General features: G+C 41.5%; 1 protein-coding gene across 1 annotated transcript in view; it reads right to left on the bottom strand.

Moving 5' to 3' along the window:
- LOC140269133 (receptor-type tyrosine-protein phosphatase N2-like) overlaps window positions 1-12,274 on the bottom strand; it is a 203,651-nt gene that overhangs the window by 158,301 nt on the left and 33,076 nt on the right. Inside the window, exons 4-9 of the mRNA XM_072364154.1 lie at window positions 11,885-11,999; window positions 11,302-11,446; window positions 9,631-10,012; window positions 8,708-9,001; window positions 8,127-8,167; window positions 4,935-5,308 (exon numbers count right to left, since the gene is read on the bottom strand). Coding sequence (XP_072220255.1) covers window positions 4,935-5,308; window positions 8,127-8,167; window positions 8,708-9,001; window positions 9,631-10,012; window positions 11,302-11,446; window positions 11,885-11,999 — 1,351 coding nt within the window. The remainder of the gene's footprint in view (window positions 1-4,934; window positions 5,309-8,126; window positions 8,168-8,707; window positions 9,002-9,630; window positions 10,013-11,301; window positions 11,447-11,884; window positions 12,000-12,274) is intronic.

Here is a 12,274-nt window from a genome sequence, read left to right as displayed (position 1 = left end):
TCTTTATAGCACAGTGTAGTATAACATTTTGTCTGGTCATGCAGGTAAATTAACCGCTCCATAAGCTTCACTGCAGCCTGAAGTTGAAGAAAACAACATGCAATGGTGTGTGGAAAGACGTGAATATTGAAACTATTCCATCACTGAAGGAACTTTGCCTCACAAAGAGGCAGTGGCATGTTGTGGTTGATGCTGCGCTTCAGTCTCTCGAGAAAAGAGAGAACGTGAAGAGTCAAGGACAAATTTAATGTTCTTCTGAAGTCAATTTATGTAATTTAAATTAAGAAATGTCAAGAGACCCTTTGAAGAGTCAATGAGAAGGGTTAGAAAGGAATGTGCTGAGCACACAGAAGACTGACATCTGTCCTGCTAAAGTAATCGAGGACATTTTAAAACTTTTAGCTTTGCGTCGATGATTAGAGCAACGGAGCCTCCGAGTCTGTTTCATGAAGTTAAAGGAGCTGTGCCTTGATGCAAAGGTCATAGTCAAAACTGATCCAGTATGGCATTTACATTTTTTTAATGTACAAACTTCACTTCTTCAGCGCTTCATAGAAAGACGATGCAGACCATTATGACCCTTTGGTTTGGCTACAACAAATAGGTAGGTACACCGTCATCCACAGATGGGAATGAAAGAACCATCTGATAATGATTCGACTACCAAAACCTTTGGGTAACACCATAGACTGTGTATAAAAGATGGACATAGTCATCCCATATCAGAAGAGAAGCCAACGAGGTGGTGACTTCAAGTGTGATACTATTCATGGTCATTAGGTGCTGGCTCTAAAAATGCATCAACAAGCCCATGACATCACAAGTTCTTTTATGGGCCAAATTCACTCCTCCTTATAATAATAGAACAGATATCATGCCCTAAATATGCTTAGTCCCATCTAGCCAAGCATCACTCTTCAGATGCAGGCTTTTGTCAAATGGGGATCACTTAGCTCCATAAAAACTGAAACGCCAACGAGCAAACTTAAGACTTCAAAATGACAGCTCAAAAGCAGGTGACATCATGGCGGCTACGCCAAGAATTCAAAAAGCAACAAGCCATCCAACCTACACAATGGCATAGATCTCTCATCACAACCATCAGATAAGACCAGGGCATTCCTGAAAAGGCACCGCAGAGCTGTTATACTTTCAGAAAGAGCCAATGATTATGCAGGGAGATTAGAAAGGTGATGGTCGAAGTAAAGTCCCAGATTTTAGAAGCAGACCCACTATGTGATTCAATTTTGGCCGCCGTTTCATCTTGTTTACAGTTGACAAACTTAATTCAAACTTGCACTGCAGCGATGTTCAGAAAGTGGAAGTCCAAGCATAGAAATTATCATCAATAGTTTCACAGAAGTGCGCAAAAGACCACAAAACCATCTGCAACTCAGCAAACTTCCACATAAGCCACTGGGAAGGAGCTGCACTGCCATATTTGATGTGATTTTTCAATAAATGTAAAAACTTCATTCTCAAATCTAACATGGAACATTTAAAACTGAACATGGCTGAACAGATTCTCCTTCTCCCCAGCCTTCATACCACCGATATGTGGAGAGTTTCTCCGGTAATATGCACCTACAATGCTAAGTTTACTAATGTAGGTATGTCGTTCCATAGGTGTGGAAAAATTCTGTAGTTTGGTTTCAAAAACAGGCCGTTAGGTTCAGTTACGACAACAGGTGGTGGTAATTTGGTCTGGATTAAAGAATTCGGCATCATCAGTCGACACACCCCTTGCATCTCAGAGCAGAGAAAACTGCTCGTTTTCTTATGATTTATATACCTTTTCAAAACCAAATCAAATTTGCTGAAGTGAGTGAACCACATATTTTTCTGTGATGCATCCACATGACAAAATGGCTCAAATTTAACAGATTTACCATGTTTTTACAACTATAAACCAACTATTTATCCATCCATCCACACAAAACATTTCTGCCAAATAAAAAGCTTTGTGTTCTTGTTGAGGCATCTGGTTTAGTATACGAAGACCCATTTGATTCAAATAAAGCTGCAGCTGTGAAGCAGAGCAGCTTAATAACATGAGGACAGTTTTCAAAGACTTTGTGTTGATCATTTCTATTATAATTATCTGTATGAGGAAAGTTCAGTCATGTAAAGGAGGGTGAAGGAAAAAGGTCCGATTCAAACAAAACATTCAGCCTATGGGAGCGTGACCTCCACAGCATTACAAACACGTTTTTCCACTCCAACACAACATTTATGCAGTTTCTACTGCACAGTTTTCAATGACAAGTAGCAGGATAGATGGAAAAGAGATGTGCCACAAAGACCTTGAGAGCTGCACCCGCAGAAGTTTCACAATCAAGAGCGAGGACTTCTAAAAGCATTCCAGCTACAACTTCAGGAATGGATAAATGAGTTTGAAAATACCCCCTGCCCTTAGTCTGAATAAGTTAGAGAGAAAAATATGAGAAATAAGAGAAAGGACAGCCTGCCGTTGTTGCATGCTGGGTGATATTTGCTCTCCATGAGGTTCACCAGAGCAGTTTCCTCCCTTTATATCATCAACTAAGGAACAGACAACTCATTTTCTGCACCAATCAGTGGGAGATCTTGTTGATCAGCACTAATGAGTGTTCAAAGTTTCTTCTGTTCAGAGTCTGGTATTCATCTCCCCTCACATTGAATTCTTACAGAGGCTAAAACATTCATCCATCATCACAAAGGCTGTGACCTTCTCAGGTAAAAAGTATTTCTCAAGCATACAGGAGAAAAAAAAAGATGAATTTAAAAAAAAGCCATATTTCTATCATATTCAACCCATTTACAATGCAAATGTAAGCTTTTAACGCTTCCCGAGCATATAATAGACTAAAAGATTCATTGTTAGTCCTTAGAAACAGTTAAGCGGGGATTCGTATCAACAGACCGCTTTAGGTTATACTTTAGAACCGAGGCAAATCAGTTTATACAGATAGACTAGGGACAGAAGAAAAATAGATGGACAAGATTACAAATGCAAGTAAAAGCAGTACATGTGTTTGAATGAGGCATAAGAATGACCTCGGACCATTTCATCGTATTACATTGTGCAGCTGAAGGACAATCTAGTATATTCTTACATACAAGTAATTTTGTATTCAATTTCTTGTAAAGCCAATTTTAGCCTTGGGAAATGTTACGTTAATGCCTTTATTTGTTCTGTTAAAGCAAAGTGTCCAAATGTATATGGCTTCAATTCAGACATACCTGAGAAGGCTGCAACAGTTCACACAGATTTACCATTTGCAAAAGACTTGATGGCACATCTAATAAGGCATTACAATGTTGAAGGCTGTATAGAATTATTTTCCACCATGTGTTAAACGTACACCTGGTGGATTGGAGCAGCTGAAAATCTTTTACTTGGGGTTTATTCAATTTACAGTAACTGTAATGACAGCTCAGATGGTGTCCAACAGGTTGCAAATCCAGCAGGAGCTTCATCAACAACATGGTGCCAACATGTGTAGCTTTAGCCTCAGTGTTGGATTATAATCTAACTGAGAGGATAGTTAAAGCCGAGTGAAGCGTCAGAAAGACAATAAAATTGATTGGATTGTTTCCACTTGTTCAGTTATGAACTACTTCTTTTCTTTGGCACTTGGGAAAACAGCTTATACAGCAGGTGCATTATTTCCAACCTTAAGACTAGAGCTGCTTGACTATCACCGTTTTCTTGCCGATTCATGAAAGTATAATGTTAGGTGTTGTTTTACAGCAAGTTTACCTTGTGCTGAAGTTTACTCCATGTTTGTTGACTGCTGCTGACCTGCACGTGATTCAGAAAGCCAAGAAGCACATAGCTCCCCAACTGTAGCTTCATGCTAGTACTACAGAGTGAGAATTAACTGCACAATTAACAGTTCCTTTCTTTATAGCTGCTGCATTTTGTTGCTGTAAATAGCATCGTGTTTGATAGATTATTCATGCTAGTGGGCTGCACTCGGATCTGCATCAGGTTCTGCGTCGTAGGTTAGTTTAAGAAAACAGTCCCAGGCAGGGTTCTACCGCTGCCTTTACCCGAACACAGTCAGCTGTACAAGTGAGATGAATAGCTACTGCTAACCCAAGTCATGCCATCAGTTTTGTCCAATTTATTTGGGTCAAGTGCTGTACAAAAGGCTTCAACGCTGGAGCTCCAAAAAGAAAAGGAAATCCTTTTCCTTTTCTTTTTGGAGAGCACTGTCATGTATTTAATGATGGAATTATTCAGATTCCTCTGAAAAGGAGATGAAGTCTCTTAACCAAACCACTACTCTACCTGCCCTTCTGCTGCATTTATTTCTAATTCTTGTGCCTTGGAATAAGTGTTGCTTGTTCACATACAAAGCAGAGATTCTGTCTGAGTTGCTGTCAGATAAATGGAAAGTAGTCCATCTCTGAGAAGACACTGGTATGAAAGCCTAAATAAACATATATACATATAAATAAATCCATTTAGATTAATCCGTGAGAAGAGCAGAAAGAGTTATTAACCAAAACAGCTCATCATAGATTAACGGATTCATTGCCATGTTAGGTGCAGCAATAGGAGATACAGTAACAAACAATTTAATACAACAGGAGTTTTATTCATTGTAGAACATATCTCACTACTGTAATTTTTTGTTTGCATGCAACACAGCACTTAAAATACCCTAATTTCCACAATTCTTCAATTTCATGAATATTTACTTGTTTATCTCAAAGTCCCTCACCAACAATTATCAAATCATTAAAAACTAAACCCTCCTGATTCAGTTAATGAGGATCTGTGGACCTGCTGATCTTGTTCCGCCCACCAGCAGATGACACCGTCTGCTTTGTTCGCTCCAACTTTTGTTTAGCCCTCTAGTCTTGGAGGAAGTTAATCATCACCACTTCAACCAAAGGGGACCAGTTCTCAAATATCTTTCTTAAAATCCAGTTTCACTACTTACTCTGTGTCGGTGATGACGTAACCGAAGACGTCATCGTCTGGCTTCTTCCTGCTGGCTTTGACGTCCAGCTGGAGCTCGGGAACGTGCATCGTCTTTCTGCGCGGCTCCTCGTACACAAGAGAAGCAGGAGGAGGCACCACCTCCTTGATCCAGCCCTCCACTTCGGACACTTCCTCCACAGACTGGGTGGCATCCTTCTTCTGCACCGTCACTCCTGCCTCGCTGGTGCGACTCTGGACGTTTTCCAGGCCCACATGCTGGCTTCTGGGTATCTCCATAGCAACGTCGTAGCGGCTTCTTGTGGTGGGGGGGGCGGTGAAAGGGGTTTTGTCAAGGTAGGCGAGGAGTTTGGCAAAGAGGCTGCTGCTCTCCACCTGCATGAAAAGAACCAAGGAAATATTTCGTGTGGCGCCTGAAAAACCTGATCTCAACTTTCTTCTTCTTGAGGGTTTAATACAGAAAGAAAAAACATTAAATGTCTGACTGCTCCAGATGATTTAAGCTTTTAAAACACTGCTGTATCCTATAATAATCCATTTTACCATCGACATCACATTTCAAATTATACATTTCAAAAAGCACAATAATGTCTATAATAATAATCTGAAACTAAAGCAGAGGCTGTTGTTCACTTCAGTCTCTTGGTTGCAATGATATAAATACTTAATGCCACTAAAACCAAATAATTTCTGGAGTCTGTTTTGGTGGAATGTGAATTAAACAAACATTAAGTTGTACAATAATGAGTTTAAATATCCCTTGAATTAAAGGGGAAGAAGTTTGAATCTGTAGAAGTATATTAAAAAAAACAGAAAAAGGATGTTGAGGTTATTCAAGCTAAGCAACATCTAGACAAAGCACTGAAAGATCAAACGCTTTCTTCCAAACTCAGACGCATATTGTGTTTAACCTTTATCATGACAGACATGGACACTTATCTTCAGGATCTTTTGTCTAAACTGTTGAAACTGAACAGGTGGGAGTTTTCCAGTTGATGTTAAAGTGTCGGTGTTCTGCAGCTACAGGCATGAGGACATAATTGCCTCAAATTAAAGAAAAGCCAACTTGTCAGTGTCTGTACTGAATGTGGTTATAATATGCCATTGTTCTTCTAGTCCATGCCTCAGGGTAATTGTTCCTCTTGTCAGGAGGCAAATGTCACAGTAGCAGCAACGCTGGGCCAAAAATCGACTTTGTTCTGTCTAAAAGCACTTCAAAATCTAATCTCCTTTACAACTCCAAATTGTTTTGGGAGTTAGTAAGATGGAGCAGACTGGGGGACCTTTAAAACATTTGACACAATCTAAGAAATAAGAACAATGACGCAAAGAAAAGTAACGTAAAGATGAATATTTCCATCTCCTCAACAAGCACACGGCCAGAAGCAGAAGTGGTCTCCCTCAGTGCTCCGGTACCACAGAATGCTCCTCCTGACCCTGCAGTCTTCCACAAACAGGGATGGCATTTGACTGTCCAACAGGCTATTTTGTGAGAAGTTACTTTTGAGGAAAATCTATTTATTGAGCTGACAGAGCTGCGCTCACTCCTGCAGCCCCAAGCGCAGCATGGCGGATTAACATCTACGTGCGCCGCAGAATCATTTGGCACAGGACTGAGCAGTAATTGAACCAGTTTCCATTAAGACTAAAATGTACTGTGGCTTTTGTTTGTGGGCTTTTTGTCCCCACACTGCAGCAATGAGCTGGATGTTACATTAAAGTTAGTAAAGTTTCAGTAAATCAATGCCTGTCAGAGAGTAATGGCAGACGTTATTCACTTCCCTTTTCATTTTTGAGGAGCCTATTCCTTTGCACAAAAGGATTTCACATGAGCCCGGCCAAAGAGTTCTTTCTCCTTAGGAACCTTCCCAACTACATGAAAGACCTGGAAGTATATAAGCAGCTATGATAAGAGCTGCTTCAATTCTCAAAATCAATGCTTCAGTGTTTCTTTTAACATCTCATTTAGTATAGAAAAGTATAGTAAAGGTTGTTTCACTTCTGAGCCTTTTTATTTCATACAAAAAACCTTAATAATAAATATTTTACATCTAATACTAAGATGATAATTATATCCAGTTGTTTCACCAATGCTTCAAGGACATAACTGGCTGCTTCTTGTGGAATATTTCTGCAGACCCACATCCTCAGTCGGTCATAATTTCTCTCTTTTTAACCCCAGGACCGTTTCCAATAAGGTGAAGGAAAGTGATAATGTCTTTTCCTGAGTGTTAGAGCAGTGTTTCTCAACCCTGGTCCTCAAGGCACCGCGCCCTGCATGTTTTCCATGTTTCCCTGCTCCAGACTGGGTCTTTAAGCTCTGCAGAAGGCTGAGGACGACCCATTCATTTCAATCAGGTGTGCTGGAGCAGGGAAACATGGGAAACATGCAGGGTGGGGTGCCTTGAGGACCAGGGTTGAGAAACACTGTGTTAGACTGTACCCTAAGGTTCAGTAGTTGACTGCCACACACCTGTATCATGTTACCGATCCACTTTGTCAGTATTTATACGAGCAGGTTTTAGTCAAATTTAGTCTACTCTATACTTCTGGGGCTGCATTGCTGTGTACTTTCCACCTGTTTGAATGGGGTGTCTGTGCATATTCTCAGTCTCCAGGTCAAGGGTATCCTGATAACTGGACTGCTTTTCTTGGTCTCATCTTCAAATGGAGTAAATTTATGCACCGTCTAATTAAATTGCTCATCTTTAATGGTGACAAAAGTTTAGCTTTGCATGCATCATTGTAGATGCCATCCTAGCTTTGCAGAGTCAAATATCCCCTTGGGGGGAAATCAAGGCTTCTTTTATCTCAACATCCGTCTACAATAGACATTTTTATATGAATATCACATCACAATGATTTTAAAAGTAGCATCAGCATCACACTGTCCATGTAATAAAAGAGTCATTCTCATCCGATTTTAACACTAATTAGTACACGAACTGTACCGATGTATGTAATCTAAATACATTTATTCCATCACAACAGCATCTTTAAGAAAGGTTGCTTTACAAAATGTTTTGGAACCAAAATCTGACTTGATTCACAAGCTTTTTTTAAATCTATTCGGTAAGTCTGACCGCCGGAAGAACACCGTGTTCTCGCTGAAGTCTCTGGACAGTCCCTTCACCTTAGCTGATGTAAAAAATAAACTAAAGTTCTTTTTTTTCTTTTTACAACACTTGCTTACCTTGTCCTTCGCGTCACCCTCCTCTGCACTGATGTGGCGCTCTGTTGAGAGAAAGAAAACATATTCATGCGTTTGTGTCCCGAGAGAAGACAGAAAAGTTGAATCAAATCATGGAGAAAACTGAGCTAAGAGCCGCTTCTTTAAAATTGAAGGACACATATTGAAATTACATTTCCTGATCTGAATTAGCTCTCCTGGAAATGTTCTTTTTCCATTTCTTTTGGGGAAGAAAAAACAATATATCTGCAGCTTACTAAATAAGCCAAGACTTAGCTTTGCACGTTTAATCAATTTGAGCCATGTTAAATGATCTGCTGGGTACTTTCACTAATTGTGTGCACATTTTTAGTCTGAGAGGCCTCAGCGGACACGGAACCACCAACACTGGCTGTGTTTATGCCCTGCACTGAGCCTATGAAGCTTATTTACCCTCACATTGATTTTTTTATGTTGCATGCTTGTGGCAAGTTTTGCGTTTGTTTTTGTTTTTTAATTTAGCACATAATCATGCATCTATCCTTTCAAACAGTTAGTCAATACTTTAAATATATGAAAACACTGAATTAATCTCATGAGATTACCTTGTAGCGCTGCCAGCGACCCAGAAGTACTCTCCTGAGGATTTAAAGTGGGCGTATTGTGGAGCAACTTCTCTTCTGCATCATCCACGTCAGCCTCCTCCTCACCATCTCTCAGCTCTCCCTCCAGGTCTCTTGGTCCAGGTCCTCTAACCCGGATCAGTCCCTGGTCCTGGTCGACCACCTGCAGGGCATCAGCTATCAGCCTCGACAGCTGGTCCAAGTCCTGTGGCGTCAGCTCCTCCATGTTCACGTGCTGCCTGCCAACGTTCTTCAAAACGTTCTCGATGAACCTCTCTGGAGGAGAGAAGGGGACAAAACGGGAGTCTGACTAAATAAAGAAATTGCAGCCATCTTGGAGATGTTTTTCCTCTTCTTGTTCTTGAGATTTAAACTTTAAATTGGGTCTTTATACTGCTCTGGAGCTTTTAATCTCAACTTGTGACCCCTCCAACTTAAAGGAGGTATAGCTAATGGATGGATGGACCCAAGAAGATTGTGACAATGCGAAAGGGGTAACCCTTTAAGTTGAATCTGCAACAACTTTCAGCTTTACGAAGCCTTTTAGTGAGTTCCATAAAGTCCTTGTATTTGATAAACGTCTCAATAAGCAACTTTTCCCTTTTACTATCTAAAAAAGACAAGAATAATCCTTTACTGGAGGTTTAAATGTTCAGAAAAGCATAACCAAGGTAATGTGTGAGAAACAACTACAAAACTTTCTTTAGTATTTTAGAAGAAACTTTTTTAAAAAGTAACAAAAACACCAACAGCTGTTTCAGTTTGTTATCAAGCTTTGAAGACTTCCAGCATCAGCCACCACAATGAGTTCAGACTCCTGTTTTTCCAGCTTGAGGCAGCCTATTCTGTTTGATTCAACAACAAACATTATGTGATTAAATCCATCATGCTTAAAAAACACGCACCATCCACAGTTGTGAGCGGGTCTTTGGCTGAAGCCCCCTGGGTTCTTCCCATCTTCAGAAGTCTGGATTTGGTGGACTCCTTTTTAAGCCCGGAGCTTCCTATGCCGTTGCTGTAGAAGGGCCTGAGGCGCAGAGAGGGGGCATCCTGCTCAGAGGGGCTCACCCCCCCACTGGGCAGGGAGAGATGCCCGGAGAGATACTGCCTCAGGGCCCCCAGGAGAAGGTCACCGTCAGCCTGTGTGGCGAGGACCTGGTCGGATGGAGGTCTCTGCTTTTGTAGCAGCTGGAAAGATGAAAAGCTGGAGGGGGGTGACTTCTGAGAGGAGGATATGGCATCTGAACGATAGATGTCTGCAGAAATTCCTGATTGGAAACGGTCACTCTGGAAAATACAAGCACACACAACGCATTAATGTCACATATTTACTGAGGCCCAGTTTCATCTCTTTTGGAAATATTTGTTGCGATTCTCACTGTTCCAGCCACACACTGTGAAATAGAAACAAAGGAAAGGATTTATGCTGTGCTGTGGATCTGTCCATTTGGTTTTTTTTAGCTACGGCTGTCTGCAGTTAGTAGTAACTCTTTGCTTTCATGTAAAATATGTCCTTTAAATTTGAACAAAAATTGACTTGGAAAATTAAACAAAAAAAAACACAAGTCATTAAGCCACTTATGTAATTATAACAAATAATGCATCAGCTACCACAAAAGCAAATTGTTACTGCTGGCTCCATTAACGCCCACCTAAGAGCACTGAAATGGCACCAGCCTGAATAACAGTAAAATCCTAATTACAATACTGACAAACAGTTCCTCATAGTTGCCACATTTAGTTTTGATTTGTGCGTGCTGGGTCTCTTCTGCTATTCATCACTGCCGGTATCTTTGTTCATCTCAGTTGATGCTATCTGTGCGCCCCCCCCAGGGCCCCTTGAATGCTAATGTTTTTCTCTTCTACTAAACAAGTAATCCTTGATGGAAAAGGGGCCACGAGTCCCCGGGCAAAGCCCCAGGGGCCACTGCAGACCTAGCATGGAGTCAGTGCCTGAGCCCTTTACTGCAGGAGAGAACCTGCTGTTGGTCTCATTTCACTAATTATGGTCACAAGAAAGGAGTTACAGGTCAGATAGTGATAGAACAAAAACGAAAATAAATCAATAAAAACTATCTACAGCAGATGAACAGGATCTGATGTCCTTAAGAAAGAGGAAAAAATCCAGCAAAGACCTGACAGGACCTGAGAGATGCATCTGGACCTTCAGCTGATCCATCTACTGTTGGCCCAAGCCTCATCAGAAATGGTCTCCATGGAAGGGTGGCTGTCAAGAAGCCGTTCTTAAGGAAGGGAAACAGGGAGAAAAGGCTGAGCTATGCCAAATGACACAAGAAGTGGACTGAAAATCAGTGGCAACAGGTCCTATGGAGGGATGAATCCTCCCCAGAGCCCGGACCTCAACATTATTGAAGCAGTGTGGGATCATCTGACAGAGAACGGAACAAAAGGCAGCCCACATCCAAAGAAGAGCTTTGGGATGTCCTTCAAGAAGCCTGGAGAACTATTCCTGAAGACTCCTTAAAGAAATGACAGAAAGCTTGTCTCAGAGGGTTCAGGCTGTGCCACAGCACCGCCCCCAGGGCCACCTGAGGCAAGCAGACGATTCCTCTCACCTTGCCAGGCTTGCTCACACTAGAAGCTGCCGACGTCTTAGGAAGGAAGCCCAAACGTTGAAGGTACGTCTGCAGATTTCTGTTCAGCTCCACCTCCACTGGCTTCACCCGCTGGTCTTCTGGGTCCATCGCTTCAGCTCCCGGCCTGCAGGAGAGAAGACAACCACACGCTTTATATGTTTAAATTGGTTCTTTATTTTGCTTAATCTGGATTTATGTTTGCTTCCGTCTGTTTTTCTGGGCTTTCAAACATTCATTTTTTGGTTTTATATCAGCTTTACTTCCTGTCAAAACATTTTCCTTTAAGTATTCTGTTGAGTTTTGCTTTCTGTCTGCTTCAGACCTGCGTTCATCCATTACTCTGCCTGTACAAACCCCCCCAGCTTCCTTGGTTTATTGCAGGATCCTCTCCTTACTCTTTGCTCTGTTCACCGGTCTATCTCACTCACTTTTGGGCTCAGTCTCCTGTACATGCTTAAACCTTGGTCTTCACTATGAGGAGTGAGTGGAATGAACAAAAATGGCACGTTTTCTCAAAGTGTGGTTCTCAATCAGCTGTGGTTACATCATTCAAACATGTGACCTGGTGTTGGAATCGTAGACGGGTCCTTTCTGCTGTGGCCGGTAGGGTATCCTCCTCAGTTTGGATAACTCCTTGGACAGAACATGCTGGGTGGCTTCATCTTCCCAGGTCAAACCTGCAGACACAAACAGAAGCTTTAAAACCTCATGAGACCACACAGCATCTTAAATCCCTTTTCCAAATTGAAAATAGTCACTTTTGACTGTAGTGGAATGCAGAAAAGTGAAAATCTACAGTGGAACGTGACGTACAAATGCGGTGCATGCAGGGTTTTTCCTACAATCCTTTGTTCACCCATAAGCAGAAGAGACGAGGCAACAGTGCAGCCTTCTTGGACTCTTGTAAGCAGCAGGCCGTTTCAGTGACCAAGCAGAAATCAGCTCTTCTCTT

Source organism: Leuresthes tenuis, unplaced genomic scaffold (assembly GCF_036924035.1).
Source record: "Leuresthes tenuis unplaced genomic scaffold, fLeuTen1.0.hap1 SCAF_14, whole genome shotgun sequence".
In the NCBI taxonomy this organism is placed as follows: Eukaryota; Metazoa; Chordata; class Actinopteri; order Atheriniformes; family Atherinopsidae; genus Leuresthes; species Leuresthes tenuis.
The sequence above is the reverse complement of the archived record's forward strand: the minus strand, read 5'-3'. Positions and strand labels throughout refer to the sequence as shown.